At 39.7% G+C, this 19,716-nt stretch overlaps 1 protein-coding gene across 10 annotated transcripts in view; it reads right to left on the bottom strand.

The window, feature by feature from the left end:
- ENOX1 (ecto-NOX disulfide-thiol exchanger 1) overlaps window positions 1–19,716 on the bottom strand; it is a 618,533-nt gene that overhangs the window by 215,514 nt on the left and 383,303 nt on the right. For all 10 annotated transcript variants that reach the window (XM_036831995.1, XM_036831988.1, XM_036831989.1 and 7 more), the window contains 2 exons: window positions 10,054–10,200; window positions 9,072–9,209 (listed from right to left, as the gene is read on the bottom strand). In XM_036831995.1, coding sequence (XP_036687890.1) covers window positions 9,072–9,209; window positions 10,054–10,200 — 285 coding nt within the window. The remainder of the gene's footprint in view (window positions 1–9,071; window positions 9,210–10,053; window positions 10,201–19,716) is intronic.

Here is a 19,716-nt window from a genome sequence, read left to right as displayed (position 1 = left end):
AAATGCAGGAAAATGATACAATTTAAAAAGAGTACTTATAAAATAATTTAAAGTAAAATAAAAGGATGCCACCTTTGCATATCAAGTCAGTAAATATTAAATATGTGTTTATATTTTGGAAATTACCCAGTATTTAACAAGAAAGTTTAAAATGTTCATTTGTTTTGACCAACTAATTCTACATGTAGTAGTCCATCCAAGCAAAATAATTCTAATTGCTGCAAAGCTCTATGCATAAAAAAGGTTCACTGCAATATTATTTGTTGAAAAACATCAAAAGGAAGAAAGGAAGGAATAACAGTTAATGTTTAATGAATGCTTACTATGTGTAGGTACTATGCAGTTATTGTATGTGAAGTTATCATATTATAATCTCACAACTGTCCCAGGAAACAGATACAATCATCATTTTACAGAAAAGGTAAAATGTTTTTACATACTTGAAGAGATTATGTTCTCCAAAGAAACTTGGTTAGTAAGAGTAAAAAAATGGAAATAGCTTAAATGTAAATACAGGAAAACTGTGGAAGATTTATTTAATGGATTAATCTAAAATTTTAATATAAAACTATAGAAAGGAAAAATAATTTAGGATAAGGTGCTAATAAAAAAACACAATAGAAAATTTTATATTTAATAGGATTCAAATATTTGCATAGAAAAAAGACTGGAAGAAAACATATAATAAACACTAACCAAATAAAACAGAACTTGACCCTGAGAGAGCGTCAATAAAGAGAGTCTGCTGGCAGCCCTGAGAACAAAGCAGAGTGTAGTTCAGTTGGTGGATGAGGGGAATGACGAAGGATGCTCAGGAAGAGCCCAAAAGGCTCAGACACAGTTGAAGCAGTTTGGCTAATACAGGAGATAGAGAATGTAATTCACGGCAGATACAGTAAATCTTTTATAACAAGTAGGGTTGTAATTCTTTTCATGGTAAGTTGCTGGGAAAATCATAAACTGGTCATGGTTAAAATGTCAGAAGACTCAAAATCATAAGAAAAAATCATGAATTATTGAGGTTGTGGCTTACTCTGGAAGTCACACAACATTTTCTGAGAAGAGTGGGAGGTGGAGACAAGAGTAAAGTAATTTCTGCTATAGGAATATTTCAATTAGGCAGTTGAGAAAATTTCGGCAGAAACATATAAATCTCTGCTCTCAACTTATTAGAAGGAAGTATCTGTCTAGATTAGCTTTAGGGTAAAGGAGTCCAGATAAATGCATGTCCAAACCATAGAAAATGTCATTTTATGTATATACACACACATCCCACAGCAGACCAAACTGTATGAATTTTATAACATTTTGGAGAATTTTATAAATATTCTAAGTATAATGCTTTCAACTCAATATTTGACTTTCCTTTTTCAGTTTCCCACTTTCCTGTCTCCTGTCCTCTCTTCTCATGTTCTTTGTTATATTAAATAAGAAACCACATATATATTTATATATGTATGTATGTGTGTGTACATATATGTTTGTATACATGTGCATATACATGTATACATGTACATATATGTTTGTACACATGCACACACATTTTATATAATTTACTACAGCTAGTTTAGACTTTTACATGTATGGTCCATATTGACAAAAAGAACAAAAACAAACAACAACAACAAAAAACAAAATGTTTGGTCAACTCAACTCAAAGTACACAGGTTCGTGGGTGTGAAACTTAGTAACTCTCCAAAGGCAACTGGTTTCTACTTAATGCATACCGTCTACCCTCATCTAACTTGATGCGCAAAAGTGAACTGTTCTTCTGACATATAACAATGACCACACTATAATAATAACTGTTGCTCCTCCATTGCAAATTCTGGGAGGGCAGGGACCGTGCCTATTTGTTTACTGCTGGAGCCACTGCACCAGGACAGTGTCTCAAAAAATGTGTGTTGAGAGTGTGACTCCCTCTTGCAAGAGCACAGGAATCACAACTAAGTGTTGAACAATCATCGACAGGAAGACACTGGAACTCACCAAAAAAGATACCCCATATCTAAAGACAAAGGAGAAGCTGCAGTGAGATAGTAGGAGGGGTGCAATCACAATAAAATCAAATCCCGTATCCACTGGGTGGGTGACTCACAAACTGGAGAACAATTATACCACAGAAGTCCCCCCACTGGAGCGAAGGTTCTGAGCCCCACGTCAGGCTTCCCAACCTGGGGGTCCGGCAATGGGAAGGGGAATTCCCAGAGAATCAGATTTTGAAGGCTAGCAGGATTCGACTGCAGGACTTCAATAGGACTGGGGGAAGTAGAGACTCCACTCTTGGAGGGCACATATAAGGTAGTGTGCACATCAGGACCCAGGGGGAAGGAGCAGTGACCCCATAGGAGACTGAACCAGACCTACCTGCTAGTGTTGGAAGGTCTCCTGCAGAGGCAGGGGTGGCTGTGGCTCACCACGGGGACAAGGACACTGGCAGCAGAAGTTTTGGGAAGTACTCCTTGGCATGAGCCCTCCCAGAGTCTGCCATTAGCCCCACCAAAGAGCCTGTAGCTTCCAGTGCTGGGTTGCCTCAGGCCAAACGACCAACAGGGAGGGAACTCAGCTCCACCCATCAGCAGACAAGCAGATTAAAGTTTACTGAGCTCTGCCCACCAGAGCAACAGTCAGCTCTACCCACCACCAGTCCCTCCCATCAGGAAACTTGCACAAGCCTCTTAGATAGCCTTACCTACCAGAGGGCAGACAGCAGAAGCAAGAGGAACTACAATCCTGCAGCCTGTGGAATGAAAACCACATTCAGAGAAAGACAGACAAAGTGAAAAGGCAGAGGACTATGTACCAGACGAAGGAACAAGATAAAACCCCAGAAAAACAATTAAGTGAAGTGGAGATAGGCAACCTTGCAGAAAAAGAATTCAGAATAATGATAGTGAAGATGATCCAGGTCCTCAGAAAAAGAATGGAGGCAAAGATCGAGAAGATGCAAGAAATGTTTAACAAAGATCTAGAAGAATTAAGGAACAAACAAACAGAGATGAACAATACAATAACTGAAATGAAAAATACTCTACAAGGAATCAATAGCAGAATAACTGAGGCAGAAGAACGGATAAGTGACCTGGAACACAGAATGCTGGAATTCACTGCTGTGGAACAGACTAAAGAAAAAAGAATGAAAAGCAATGAAGACAGCCTAAGAGACCTCTGGGACAATATTAAACACACTAACATTTGCACTGTAGGGGTCCCAGAAGGAGACGAGAGAGAGAAAGGACCCAAGGAAATATTTGAAGAGATTATAGTCGAAAACTTCCCGAACATGGGAAAGGAAATAGCCATCCAAGTCCAGGAAGCGCAAAGAGTCCCAGGCAGGATAAACCCAAGGAGAAACATGCCAAGACACATAGTAATCAAACTGACAAAAATTAAAGACAAAGAAAAAGTATTAAAAGCAACAAGGGAAAAACGACAAATAACATACAAGGGAACTCCCATAAGGTTAACAGCTGATTTCTCAGCAGAAACTCTACAAGCCAGAAGGGAGTAGCACAATATATTTAAAGTGATGAAAGGGAAGAACCTACAACCAAGATTACTCTACCCGGCAAGGATCTCATTCAGATTCGATGGAAAAATCAAAAGCTTTACAGACAAGCAAAAGCTAAGAGAATTCAGCACCACCAAACCAGCTCTACAACAAATGCTAAAGGAACTTCTCTAGGCAAGAAACACAAGAGAAGGAAAAGACCTAAAATAACAAATCCAAAACAATTAAGAAAATGGTAAAAGGAACATACATATCGATAATTACCTTAAATGTGAATGGATTAAATGCTCCAACCAAAAGACATAGATTGGCCCAATGGATACAAAAACAAGACCCATCTATATCCTGTCTACAAGTGACCCACTTCAGACCTAGGGACACATACGGAATGAAAGTGAAGGGATGGGAAAAGATATCCATGCAAATGGAAATCAAAAGAAAGCTGGAGTAGCAATACTCATATCAGATAAAATAGACTTTAACATAAAAATAGTTACAAGAGACAAGGAAGGACACTACATAATGATCAAGGGATCAAGCCAAGAAGAAGATATAGCAATTATAAATATATATGCACCCAATATAGGAGCATCTCATTACATAAGGCAAACGCTAACAGCTATAAAAGAGGAAATCAACAGTAACACAATAATAGTGGGGGACTTTAACACCTCACTTACACCAATGGACAGATCATCCAGACAGAAAACTAATAAGGAAACACAAGTTTTAAATGACACAATAGACCAGATAGATTTAATTGATATTTATAGGACATTCCATCCAAAAACAGCAGATTACACTTTCTTCTCAAGTGCACAAGGAATATTCTCCAGGATAGATCACATCTTGGGTCACAAATCAAGCCTCAGTAAATTTAAGAAAACTGAAATCATATCAAGCATCTTTTCTGACCACAACACTATGAGATCAGAAATCAATTACAGGGAAAAAAATGGAAAAACACAAACACATGGAGGCTAAACAATACGTTACTAAGTAACCGAGAGATCACTGAAGAAATAAAAGAGAAATCAAAAAATATCTAGAGTCAAATGACATTGAAAACATGATGATCCAAAACCTATGGGATGTAACAAAAGCAGTTCTAAGATGGAAGTTTATAGCAATACAATCCTACCTCAAGAAATAAGAAAAATCTCAAATAAACAATCTAACCTTACACCTAAAGGAACTAGAGAAAGAAGAACAAAGCAAAACCCAAAGTTAGTAAGGTTAACTAACTTTAAGTTAGAAGGAAAGAAATCATTAAAGATCAGAGCAGAAATAAATGAAATAGAAACAAAGAAAACAATAGCAAATATCAATAAAACTAAAAGCTGGTTCTTTGAGAAGATAAACAAAATTGATAAACCTTTAGCAAGACCCCTCAAGAAAAAGAGGGAGAGGACTCAAACCAATAAAATTAGAAATGAAACAGGAGAAGTTACAATGGACACTGCAGAAATACAAAGCATCATTAGAGACTACTACAAGCAACTCTATGGTAATAAAATGGACAACCTGGAAGAAATGGACAAATTCTTACAAAGGTATAAATTTCCAAGACTGAACCAGGAAGAAATAGAAAATATGAACAGACCAATCACAAGTAATGAAATTGAAACTGCAATTAAAATTCTTCCAACAAACAAAAGTCCAGGACCAGATGGCTTCACAGGTGAATTCTATCAAACATTTAGAGAAGAGCTAACACCCATCCTTCTCAAACTCTTCCAAAAACCTGCACAGGAAGGAACACTCCCAAACTCATTCTACGAGGCCACCTTCCCCCTGACACCAAAACCAGACAGAGATACTACAAAAAAAGAAAATTACAGACCAATATCATTGATGAATATAGATGCAAAAATCCTCAACAATATACTAGCAAACAGAATCCAACAACAAATTAAAAGGATCACACACCACGATCAAGTGGGATTTATCCCAGGGATGCAAGGATTCTTCAATATATGCAAATCAATCAATGCGATACACCATATTAACAAACTGAAGAATAAAAACCATATGATCATCTCAATAGATGCAGAAAAAGCTTTTGACAAAATTCAACACCCATTTATGATAAAAACTCTCCAGAAAGTGGGCATAGAGGGAACCTACCTCAACATAATAAAGGCCATATATGACAAACCCACAGCAATCATCATTCTCAATGGTGAAAAACTGAAAGCCTTTCCTCTAAGATCAGGAACAACACAAGGATGTACACTTACGCCACTATTATTTAACATAGTTTTGGAAGTCCTACCCATGGCAATCAGAGAAGGAAAAGAAATAAAAGGAATACAAATTGGAAAAGAAGAAGTAAAACTGTCACTGTTTGCAGATGACATGATACTATACATAGAGAACCCTAAAGATGCCACCAGAAAACTGCTAGAGCTAATCAATGTAATTGGTAAAGTTGCAGGATACAAAATTAATGCACAGAAATCTCTTGCATTCATATACACTAATAACAAAAGATCAGAAAGAGAAATTAAGGAAACAACCCCATTCACCATTGTGACAAAAAAGAATAAAATACCTAGAAATAAACCTACCTAAGGAGGTAGAAGACCTGCTGTCCTCAGAAAACTATAAGACACAGAAGAAAGAAATCAAAGATGACACCAACAGATGGAGAGATATACCATGTTCTTGGATTGGAAGAATCAATATTGTGAAAATGACCATACTATCCAAAGTAATCTACAGATTCAATGCAATCCCTATCAAATTACCAATGGCATTTTTTACAGAACCAGAACAAAAAAATCTTAAAATTTGTACAGAGACACAAAAGACCCTGAATAGCCAAAGCAATCTTGAGGAATCAGACTCCCTGACTTCAGACTATACTACAAAGCTACAGTAAACAAGACAATATGGTACTGGAACAAAAACAGAAATATAGATCAGTGGCACAGGATAGAAAGCCCAGAGATAAACTTACGCACGTGTGGTCAACTAATCTATGACAAAGGAGGCAAGGATATACGATGGAGAAAAGACAGCCTCTTCAATAAGTGGTGTGGGGAAAATTGGACAGCTATATGTAAAAGAATGAAATTAGGACACTCCCTAACACCATACACAAAAATAAACTCCAAATGGATTAAATGTAAGACCTGACACTATAAAACTCTTAGAGGAAAACATAGGAAGAACACTCTTTGACATAAATCACAGCAAGATCTTTTTTTGACCCACCTTCTAGAGTTATGGAAATAAAAACAAAAATAAACAAATGGGACCTAGTGAAACTTAAAAGCTTTTGCACAGCAAAGGAAACCATAAACAAGATGAAAAGACAACCCTCAGAATGGGAGAAAATATTTGCAAATGAATCAATGGACAAAGGATTAATCTCCAAAATACATAAACTGCTCATGCAGCCCAATATTAAAAAAACAAACAACCTAATCCAATAATGGGCAGAAAACCTAAATAGACATTTCTCCACAGAAGACATACAGATGGCTAAAAAGCACATGAAAAGCTGCTCAACATCACTAATTATTAGAGAAATGCAAATCAAAACTACAATGAGCTATCACCTCACACTGGTCAGAATGGCCATCATCAGAAAATCTACAAACAACAAATGCTGGAGAGGTTGTGGAGAAAAGGGAACCCTCTTGCACTGTTGGTGGGAATGTAAATTGATACAGGCACTATGGAGAACAGTATGGAGGTTCCTTAAAAAACTAAAAATAGAATTACCATATGACTCAGCAATCCCACTACTCGGCATATACCCAGAGAAAACCATAATTCAGAAAGACACATGCACCCCAGTGTTCACTGCAGCACTATTTCCAACAGCCAGGTCATGGAAGCAACCTAAATGCCCATCGACAGACGAATGGATAAAGAAGATGTGGTACATATATACAATGGAATATTACTCAGCCATAAAAAGGAACGAAATTGGGTCATTTGTAGAGACACGGATGCACCTAGAGACTGACATACAGAGTGAACTAAGTCAGAAAGAGAAAAACAAATATTGTATATTAATGCATATATGTGGAATCTAGAAAAATGTTACAGATGAACTGGTTTGCAAGGCAGAAGTAGAGACACAGATGTAGAGAACAAACGTATGGACACCAAGAGGGGAAAGCAGGGAGTGGGGGGTGTGTGGGATGAATTGGGAGATTGGGATTGACATGTATACACTAATATGTATAAAGTAAATAACTAATAAGAACCTGCTGTAAAAAATAAATAAATTAAATAAATAAATAAATAAATAAGTAGGGGGAAAAAATGTGTGTTGAATGAGTTAAGTGAATACTGAAGCCCTATGTATCTTTCCAGACAGCTCAAGTTTCACCTCCCTGATAACATCTTCCCTCAGAGCCCTAGGCATTGATCCTTCTGGAAATTACTGAACCACCTCTTAGCACCTGATTCTACATATTATTTTTATTGCTGTTTTTGTCGCTGTGTTTTTCAGTTTGGGGAGATATGCTCCCTGAACCCTCGAGGACACTTATATACATATATATTTTTTTCTATTTCCCAAAGCACTTGTTACAGGGCACATGGAAAATCTGCAATAAACATGTGTTATTAAATGATCAACTCTTTCAAATGACCTTCTACTTTGTGACATCAACCATTTTCTATATTGAATACACGACTGTTATTACTATTCCAAAGTGTGACGGAAAGAAAACAGGGAATGCAGTGCCAGTTGAGTTGGGTTTCTAAGTTCTGCCACTTCAGTGCTGGACAAGTCACCCAAACTCTGGTCCCCTCTTTCCCTGTTTTTAACATGGGAACATGAACAAGAGCCACGACCACCATAAGTGTATACCTGTCTCAAAGAGAAGACTGTGGAATCAAATGGCATAACGTCTGTGGAAGAGTTTTGTAAATTGGAAAGCAAATATTAGCTCTTCTATTTACCCATTTAAAATACAAAATTGATGTTGCAGTGCCACCGGTGAGAGATAACTGCGTGTGGCTTTTTCTGAGAATGGCTGTTAGGCAGAAGAGTGAGGTGATGAGGATAAGAATCTCAAGCACAGGGGCTTCCCTGGTGGCACAGTGGTTAAGAATCTGCCTGCCAATGCAGGGGACACAGGTTCGAGCCCTGGTCCGGGAAGATCCCACATGCTGCGGAGCAACTAAGCCTGTGCGCCACAATTACTGAGCCTGCGCTCTAGAGCCCGCGAGCCACAACTACTGAGCCCACATGCCACAACTACTGAAGCCTGCGCACCTAGAGCCCGTGCTCTGCAACAAGAGAAGCCACTGCAACGAGAAGCCCGCGCACCGCAACGAAGAGTAGCCCCCGCTCGCCACAACTAGAGAAAGCCCACATGCAGCAACGAAGACCCAACAGAGCCAAAAATAAATAAATAAATTAAGAAAAAAAAAAACAAAAACAGAATCTCAAGCACACATTCTGCCAAACCACGCCCTGGTCATAAATCCCAGACCGGGCTCAACACCTGCGCGTGGAAAGACTGCCAAGGCGCCTGTCACCCACACCCCGTGGTGTGGTTGCAGGCATCTTCCAATCCAGGAGAAAGCTTACCCGACACGAGCTGCTGTCCAGGCAACCCCACGGGAACCATGCCCAAGTTATTCATAGCGGTGGCCCAGGCAGTGGGGTCCGTCACTGACATGTTCAGCTGGGTCGTGTCGATCGCGAGACTCCCCAAACCATCGGCTGCTGTGATGGGGTGGGGGGAAAGAAACTCTGACTTAGAGTCCACAGGCAATGGCGTCTCTTGGAAAACAAATCGCATTTCTAGAGACGTGAGGCTTCGTTTAAGCACATTCCCAAACCACAAAAAATAACAGCACTGTAATCTACAGCAATGCTTTCTCCAGACGTAAACATAAAAGAGTTTCCAAATATATTCTGGGAGGAAACGTAATGACATGCAGTTTATATTATACACACCATACCATTAAGGAAGTAACCCTGGAAAAAACTGAAGAATCGCTTCCTTCTCCAGGTGAAACGTTAGTTAAGTTCCCTGGTGGAGAGGCAAAGTCAGAGGACTCTCTGGGTAAAACAAGTCAACTGGCTTAGAATAAATAAATTCATCTGTTTCCAAGTGTAATTCTGAAGCAGGCACACCCTCTAATCATGTAATAAAATCTCTAAAATCAGCTGTCAAGCAGTCAAACTGGTCCTGACTTGAATTTATTAAGTGTTACCTTGTAACATATTCCGTCCTTTACAAACTATTTACATCCGTACATTAAGGAAATGCAGGTGTCTTTCTAAAGTGACTCCCAAAATATCTCTTACAAGCACAGGCTTTCATCGAAACAAAATAAACAAATAAATAATATTGAAAACAAATAGCACAGAGCTAAAAAAAAAAAAAAGGTCAGCAAAATAAGTTACATTTGACTTAATGCTCTTTGATGTTCACTAGTTCCAGAGCCTGGTTTCTTTGAGGAGCCCAGGCTCCTGGTTCAATACTTATTTTCATGGCTGGAGAGGCTTTCCACTAAGACGCAGAATGCCTTGTTTGTGTTCCGTGCTGGCCACCGACGTTTACCTGCAGCCATCATCTGAGGAAGCTGCTGGGGACACTGTGTGATGCTTTCAACGCCGCCGCCTGCATCTACTATTGAATTACGAGCATCCTGAGGGGCGGGAGTGCTTTGACGGCTGAGTGCAGGGTCCCCACGGAGATCATCGGGTTCTGCAAAAGGGGAAGAAGAGCAGTGCGGTGAGAAAGCGTAATCGTTAACTGGGGGAGCTCTCATGGGAAGAACTGTTGTCTATTCAAAACAAACAACAACAACCACAGCCAAACAAATAAACAACAAAGAACAGCTTTCAGTGGCGGGCACAGAGGCGAAGCTGCATCCTTCTCCAGTCTCGGTCTTGGAGCCCGGGAGATGTGCGGGTCAACTGTCAAACCAGCCGGAGCAGGGCTGGATGAAATAAACAGCCTGTCTGCGGAGCAGCTAGTGCCTGGCCTCCCACTGAAGAGACTTCACAGACGGGGCTTATCAGACCCTCACAGCCTGCTCCGCACATGACACATCAATGGAGAGGGCAGACTCGGGGCTAAATGTGATTTTTTTTTAAGTTAAAAAATTAATTGATGTTGTTATTTTCGAAGACGGTCGTCTGTGAAATGTATTCAGAGAGGGAGAAAAAGTCGGGAAGAGGGAGAAAAGAAAGCAAGGAGCTACTCCCCGTGAGATTGGTAAAGAGTGTGCCCAAATTACAATCGTCAGGAAAGGCAAAAGGAAAGAACGGCGTGCTGCCCCCCCCCCCCCCCCGTCAGGGAAGACGAAGAGGGTGCTGGGGCGGCAGAGGAAAAGCATTTGTTTTCTTAGTTCTATGACGAGATAAATTTAACTGGCCGCAATTTGGTCTGAATTTTCCCGAGAATTGCACAGCTTATATAGAAATGTATTTTTATAAGACTTTTCAAAGCACCTTTCTGAAAAAGACAAAAAACAAAACATTACTTAAAGTTACAAAGGGTCCCTCTATGTTGTACCATTTATAAAATGCTATGCCTTCTCTCCATCCTTAAGAATGCAAAGACGTAGCATTCCTACGTACATATTTTAAGAGCACTTTCACCAGCTCAAGACTGGAAGACAAAACGTATCACTTGGATGGCTGACCTGAGAAGTTTGAATTTTAAGTAGATTGGTAGAACAACTGAATTCGAAGTATTTATCTTTATTTAGGCACAAATTTAGAAAATTTTTTCAACTGTCTTTCTGTTAATATATATTTTAGAATTAGTGTTATAGTCTGTCAGTGTATCTAGTGTGAAGTTTGGCCCTTTTATGGTATGCTCTTTTATTCCTTTGATTCTTAGGTGCAAGAATCAGTGATCCTTTTGAACACTGTCTTCTCAAAAAAACTAAAAACCAAAAACCAAACAAAAAAACCCTTACTGCCAGGTGAGTGTAAGTTTAATTCAAATGGAAGCTCAGGTTTCAATATCTCAGGGATCTGTGGATATTGAGCAAATCGTTTCTATGGTCTCCACAAATCCCTAGCCCTCAGACGTAGGGGAATGAGAGATGGTGGGGAATTATTTCCAATAGTCTATCAGGAAGATAAAACACCTTCATCAAGAAGTAGTGAATGATTTCAACTTTGGGAGCAAATTGTACTCAGGACAAATGTTTCAAACCTCTCAATTAGACTCTACCACCCAAATAAACTCAGAACGTGTTTATATATTATATGCATCATTTATCCTAGGCAGTGGATGTCATCAGACAAACAGATTCTCACCATATAAAATACACCCAATAACATCAATACATAGCTAACCAAAATGCCTGCCCTTTAGCTAGCCACATGCCAGCAACATTTCTGTGGTGAAACCTCAAAGCATTTTCCTCTCTCCACCTCCAGCCATTTCAGAACACCAAAGCAAAGTCAGGCTACAATGTGTTCATTCTTTTGCTCAAATGGCCCAGGAGGAGGAGAGGCCCTTCAGATCACTGCAAGGTCACTATTCGTCTTACTTATCTCCCCAGTGAAGTTTAGTTGGCTGGTTTTTTTTCTAGCTCAAGTTCTCCCCAAAGGGGCATTAATCACAACTTTTTTTTCTGTCCATTGAGTCTGCAGTTCTGGAACACTGTATCAGAGAATATCCCTTTACTTTGTAGGCTTTATGACTTGTGCCTGACTGGCCATGTTTCACTTTGCCTTTTTCGCTACAGTATTTTAGGGGTGGTGGTAGCTCTCCTTGGCTTCATAACTGTTCCAGTGTTAGTTTTCACTTTAGTGACTGTGGTCTTACTAAGGGGCATAGAGTGTCCTCGGGGCCCTTAGGTTCTACCCACGCTTTCCATCTCCATCTTAACAGACTGATACTGTTTCACTGAGAATAGTAACAACACCGCTACTGTTTCATCACAAAAGTATTGCTTCTTGGCAAGCTGTGGATTGTAAACCTGAATTTATCCCCTAATGAGACGGTGACATTCTATGTATGACATCTCTTCAATCTCCCTATCCAATGGTTTGAATGACATACAACTTCATGTGGCTGCCATGTACCTAGAATGGTGACTCTAAAGGAAGTTCTATCATGTCTTAGGCATTTCCAATAGACTCAAGGATGCCTTGCAATTCTTTTTTAAACAAATTTATTTATTTTTGGCTGTGTTGGGTCTTCGTTGCTGCGCGTGGGCTTCTCCCTAGCTGTGGCGAGCGGGGGTTACTCTTCGTTGCGGTGTGCAGGCTTCTCACTGCAGTGGCTTCTCTTGTTGCGGAGCACGGGCTCTAGGTGCACAGGCTTCAGTAGCTGTGGCACGCGGGCTCAGTAGTTGTGGCTCGCAGGCTCTAGAGCGCAGGCTCAGTAGTTGTGGCGCACAGGCTTAGTTGTTCCGCGGCATGTGGGATCTTCTTGGACCAGGGCTCGAACCCATGTCCCCTGCATTGGCAGGCGTATTCTTAACCACTGCACCACCAGGGAAGCCCAAGGATGCCTTTCAATTCTTTAAAAATTTTAAAGTGATTTGGTGTGGGAGAAAGGTGATATTTTAAATTAATTACTACCTGGTAATTTATGAATAGTTACAAGAGTGATTTTTATATTCTACTGACATCTATTGTTCCTGTTGAGTACCTGCCTCTTTAAATGATTCAAGGCCATAATGCCTAATTCATCATTCCAATGAATGTCTCTGCCTTAGTTTTCTTATTTCTAAACTATAGAAAAGATGAATATTCTTAATGTTTATTTACACACAGAGATGTGGGGAGTTAAAAATTAGAGCTAATAAAGCACTTGGAATATAGTAGGTGCTAATTATTATTATTTTATTTGAAAGTGTAGTGTTTCCATTAAGGTACCCTGGGATCTTTGTGTTCTACTGGATAATTATGTAATTAATTTTAAAACAGTGAGTAACACTTGATATTTCTAAAAGTAAGTGTTGCCCTAGTTTTCTGTGTCACATCTAAATTGTACCAGAATATTTCTTCCTTTTCACCGTTCCTTCATAAAATAATATAATGTAATTTAAAAGATGTATAAATTTTTCTCTCTAGGTTTTTTTTTTCTACCTATGCAACTACAAAAGATTTCAAGAGATTCATGATGAATTGTGAAATTGGCAGTTTCTGTTTACAGCTTTTAGTGAAGTAAGATCATCCCCAAACAATCGGATGTACAAAATGCCAAGGATGACAGTACAGTTTTGTCCAGGTTTCAACTGAAATCTAACCTGTTCTTTGTTAAGGCACATTCAAGTACAAAACCTCAGACCCAATTTCATAACTGTTCAACAAGACATATTTATGCTAAGAATTTCATTGAGCTGTATCAATGGGGCAAATAGTTTTTGAAACTCACCAAGCCTAAGAAAATACTATTTGGCCTAAAAAAATGACACAGGCTTCTCTTGCTCTAAGAAACACAACTCATTCTACCTGTCCAAGGTCCCAAGGTCCCAAGGAACACAAGGACGGACACACACACACACACACACACACACACCCCCCGTGAGTAATAAAATCCATCTGTAACTGTCCACAAAACACAGATTCCTATTAAAAGGGGGTGGAGATGAGTTAAGTCTTGAAAATTTTTCTTTTGTTAATTTAAAAGGATGATTTTGTTTGACTTAAGTCCTTAGGTTTATACCTACTTCAACAGAAGAATTATAGTGAGAAAATCTGATATATTAATGTCTTGTTGAGAGTTCATTCCAAAGGAAACTTATTTCATATGACATCTGAAACTTTCTTATTTTATAGGAAGTATTCACTAGCATTATCATGGTTTATATTCTAGTAAAAAGAAAAATTCATTCCCATCCAAAGTTCTACTTTCTGCTTCTATTACTAAGAAAATATCTCACTTTGATCACCATGTAATCAGTAGGATGTTCTCTTGAGGTTATGGAAATGTTCATAGTTTAAAACAATATAGAGTATTGTTAAATAGACGTTACTTATGTTTTAACCCCATGATTTTTAAGCAACCATTTAGGAATAAGGGAGACATTTCTGCTTCCTATAATGGTAAGTGAAGTAATTCAGACTAATTCTCCCACTGAGGAACAACCAGAAGAGCCTAATGTCTTTCATCAGTTTTATAAAATTCTCACTATTATCTCTTCAAACACAAAAGGATCACAAAGACATGCTTAAATTATGGTAGAGGATTACTAAACAGGCTTCTAAGGAGAACGGGTCCTCTTACACTGATCTAGGAGATGGGTGGAATCTGCAAGTTTCGAGGCAGAGTAGAATTGATCTGCAAAATGTGGTAAAAAAGGGGCTTCCCTGGTGGCGCAGTGGTTAAGAATCCGCCTGCCAATGCAGGGGACACGGGTTCGAGCCCTGGTCCGGGAAGATCCCACATGCCATGGAGCAGCTAAGCCCGTGCGCCACAACTACTGAGCCTGCGCGCCACAAGTACTGAAGCCCGCGCGCCACAACTACCGAAGCCCGCATGCCTAGAGCCCGTGCTCCACAACAAGAGAAGCCACCACCGCAGTGAGAAGCCTGCACACTGCAACGAAGAGTAGCCACTGCTCGCCACAACTAGAGAAAGCCCACATGCAGCAACGAAGACCCAACGCAGACAAAAATAAATAAATTTATTTAAAAAAAAAATGTGGTTTAAAAAAAAAAAAGAAAAAAAAAGGACACCAAGGCTAAGTGCTTTGAGGGGAAAGAAAGAAGGGATCTTTGGTAGCCACTCATGAGAAAAGGGGACTTCAGAGAAGAGAAATGACTAAAGCAGACTTTGAGGTGGTTCACTGGGAAATATACAATGTAAACCTTTCCCCTGCACCCTCTACGGAAATGTCAGCAAAGTCTATCTGGCTGCTTAGTTCTTAGATGGAGTAGTTTTTGGAATGTTGGTACCCTTTAGAGGAGAGAGCCTGAAGAGGATTATAAGGAGGCAGCTGATAGCAGAGACTACCTAATGTACTACATGATAACGCATGATGAAGTTTTCACATCTGCTAAATATACAGGATGTTGGTTATCAATGATTGATGTCTCCTGATTAGTGTGAAATAAGAGGATTAAGGTTTTGAAGAAGAGATTTAAATTATATTAAAGTTTATGAGGAATTAGATTTTGTGGGGGAATTTCTGATGAAGAGAATTGTAAGGTAGGAATGTTATATCAAATAAAGCTAGAAAGATCCTACTCGGAAATGGACAGAAAAGTCAGCTCTTGGAAACAGTATGGGCAGAGGATGGAACTGGGCTAAGATCGATTCAGGCAGTGCTGGACCCTGTAGTACTTTCTGTCAAAGCCATGAAATCAAAAGGTCTTCTTAAATACCTGACCTATGACCTTCTTTAATATCTTACTCACATGTTTATAAAACCATTGAACTCTTTTTCAAAGGGGTCATGATGTGACACACCTCACAGCACAGTGCACCTGAGGAGAAAAATGCCATTTCTGTCCTAAGTAGTTTTTAGTTTGCCCTTTAAGGCAAGAAGACAAAGGAGGTATGTATTCCCTCCTCTGTGTTCCCACAGTGCTCTGAACCTTTCTCTATACCAGCACTTGTAACTTCATATCCCAATTAGTTGTTTATGTCTATGTCCCTAATAAACAACATGCTTAGAATGATCATGGAAACTGGCCATTTTTGCATCCCTGCAGGGAGCAAGCACAGTACCTAGAATATGCCAGATGCTCAGTATACATATAAAATTATAATGTATTCATAAATTTAAAATGTATTCAAATCATCATATAAATTACATATATAAAATTTATATACACACACACGCACGCACACACACACACGCATGCACACAGACACACGTATGTTTTTCAAATAAATTCAGGCATAGAAGGAAGGAAAGAAAGTAAAAAGGAAAATAAGAAAGGGAAAGAAGGAAGTAATAAGGGAACAAAAAAACAAAATTCAGTTCCAGGGTCCAGTCTCAAAGATTGGAGGTTTGAAAGCTAAAGAACACAAAAGGGAAAATTGCTGTTGGAAACTAGAACACAGACAAAATTTCAAGTATCAAAGACAATTTTTAAAAAATGTTAGATTTTTACAGATAAGCTCTTGGTGTGCTTAACAAGTCATTCTCCAAGATCTAAGATTCCACACCTCCCTGGTAACCAATGTAGGGTCATAAGCAGGTTACAGCGATGTTCTCCTTTTGTGAGACTTCTTCCCAGCTGCTCTTTGGAGGAGGTGAAATCTATAAATAATGGCATCGTCTGATCCATTAAGTGCTGCATTAGTGTAACAAAGGCATATACCTATAGTGCTAAAGAAGTGAAATCAGGCGAAGAAAGGAAAAGTTTCAATTTGGCATGCACCACAGAGGATAAAAAGCAGGTCTGGCCATTTCTCAAACACAAAAGGCCATTAAGGGTCTGTGATTACATCCTCCATTTTTCTACTTTGTCTAGTAGCCAATTTTAAACTACAGATCGTCATCCTTCCAGCTTAGGGAGGAAATGGTTACTGAATGGATGATAAAGTTTTACCCATGACATATCTGTCTCCGAAGAACTCAGTGTTGAAAGAGAAAAAGAGAGAATGAATATGAGAGAAACAGAAGGTCTCCCTCTGTAATGATGCAATCAAACAAAATAACCAACTTTACCAAAGAGATAACTCAACCAGCATGGCAGGATAGCAGATAAAGCCAATTATCTTTTGATACAAAGAAAAATACTGTTTGGCATTACATGCATAAGTGTAGACAAATGACAGAGGTAAAATTATTTTGTTTTCAGGAACTCTTTGCTTTTAAAACAAATTACACTTTATATTTCTAAATTGAAGAAAATAATAAAAGAGAAAGCTTGAGACCACAGGAGTAAAGTACTTCTCTTTCCATTAAAAACAGAAAAGAAAAGAAAATAGGACTGGAAGCTACTATGATAAAAATATGTAATTTCAAAGTCTTTGTAGAGACACCTTCCATACTTAGTATATTTCAGATTTTCTGAGAAGGGCAATATCATACTAGAAGACTGTTTATGAAACATGACATGGGTCAACTAATTCCCCTCATTAATGGATACCTATCAATCAGGACAAACACACCCAAGCTCATAGAACATCAAGATTCCAACCTGAGAGTTCATCACTTCTAATTTCTCCCAGATACAAAAGTCCCCAAAATGTTTCTGACAGGCAACTGTTTCAAAATAGCCTTAACAGTTCAAAAAGTCTCCCTGCAGCAAAGCCCTTATCTAGAAAACAAGATAGCTGAGCTCCATCTTTCAATCCTACTTCTACAGTCATGTGTAGGCCTTGGGACTCTTCGAGCCCCTGAATAGGGACACTGAGGCATAACTGCCAAATAAGTAAGTCACAGACAAGTTTATTAAAATAAATAAGGACGTATCAGAGAATTCTTGCTTCCACTCAAACGACGAGTTTTTTCCTGCTGGCACCCTCTCTGTTCTCTTCCCTTCCCATTCAAAAAGTTCTACAGAATAGACAAGGTAAACAGAAAGCTGGAACTACAAAAAAGCTTCACTTGAAATGGTAAAACTACAGGCTGGGGCTTCCCTGGTGGCGCAGTGGTTGAGAACCTGCCTGCTAGTGCAGGGGACACAGGTTCGAGCCCTGGTCTGGGAAGATCCCACATGCCGCGGAGCAACTAGGCCCGTGAGCCACAACTACTGAGCCTGCGCGTCTGGAGCCTGTGCTCCGCAACAAGAGAGGCCGCGATAATGAAGAGGCCCGCGCACCGCGATGAAGAGTGGCCCCCGCCTGCCGCAACTAGAGAAAGCCCTCGCACATAAACGAAGACCCAACACAGCCAAAAATAAATATAAAAATAAATAAATAAATAAAAGATTACTATTAAAAAAAAACCAAAAAACAAAAAACTACAGGCTGCCGATAGAGAGCAGCAGAGAGACCAGAGGAAGAGTCCTTTTGAGAAAGGGGGTAATGCCTCTGACATAGACTTCAGGTGGATTTCTGGCTTCAAAGACACAGCCATCAGGAGAGGTAACCTCTATAAACCATGGATGGCACCACAAATCAAAGAAGATTTTAAAATTAATGCATAGTGTATTAAGGCACATCATTCACATACTGGTCTTTTCAGCCACACTTATGTACAGAAAGTGATTTCTGTGAACATTATTATCTTCTTATGTAAGGGAAAGCAGAGTATATTTAACTCCATAATTTGTGCTGTTTTGTATTCGTTTTTTTTTTTTTTTCATTACACACTCATTTTACACCTTGACCCAACCACGGAAAACATATTAAGCTACAAAGTGGAACATTTTAATTGTAGTGGGTGAAAAACTTACCCTTAAATGGCTGCAAACTCTAGTAAATGAGTTATCTGTTTTCCAAAAAGCCCTGATTAGAGCTCTTAAATCTATGGAAATCTACCTGCAATAAACCCTGGATCAGACCATGACCGGCCTGAGCTGGTTGCTCATCCTGTTTAATGTTTCTCCTCGGAGGGGCACCAAGAACATATTAGTTACTCTTTAAACTAATGTGCTCTTAATGATGCCATTGCAACACGATGAATAAAGCATTAGCCCCACAGCAGTGATCGCCCCCGGAGCAGGACACCTCACCTCTAGTGTGTCACTGGGGGCTGGAGACCTTGTTTTCTCTTCTCTAAATGAGCAGGCACAGCCCTTGCTGATGCTCTGTAACCAGTGGGCAGGATAGTGGGAGCCTTGGGTTCCCTGGGATGGTTGGTCCTTTTTCCTCTTCAGGGAGTCAAGAGATGGTGACATGGCGTTGGGCTAGTTGGGGGAGGGCTACTAGGGCACGAGTCATGCATGTGCAGCGAGATATCCAATTGGAAAAGTCTAGGCTGGCAGGGAGCATCCTGAGGAAATGCATCAAACTTTAGTTGTTATTGGCTGTGTTTGGCAAGAGTCAAAAAGAGGGGGTGGGATAAATGCTGATGGGAAGGTTCCAGCACTGAAGACAAGGTTGAAGGTCACTGTAAAACACTGCTGCTATAACCATAACTCCTTCCCTTCCTTCCCTCCTCCCTCCCCTCCCCTTTCTCTCACCCCACCTCTCTCTCTTTCTCTCTCTCTCCTCCCATACAAAGGTGTAGATGTGCTGGTCCACCCCACCTTCTCCCACGAACACTCATACTCCTGACACTCAGTGCTATCTGCCCCTTAAGCATGTCTTAATAGAAACCATTCCTCTGTACAAGGGGATGGCATTTGGAGGACTAAGCTCCTCAAATGGAATCTCTTTCTCTACTCCTATCTTCCACATTAAGAA

Source organism: Balaenoptera musculus, chromosome 18 (genome assembly GCF_009873245.2).
Source record: "Balaenoptera musculus isolate JJ_BM4_2016_0621 chromosome 18, mBalMus1.pri.v3, whole genome shotgun sequence".
In the NCBI taxonomy this organism is placed as follows: Eukaryota; Metazoa; Chordata; class Mammalia; order Artiodactyla; family Balaenopteridae; genus Balaenoptera; species Balaenoptera musculus.
The sequence above is the reverse complement of the archived record's forward strand: the minus strand, read 5'-3'. Positions and strand labels throughout refer to the sequence as shown.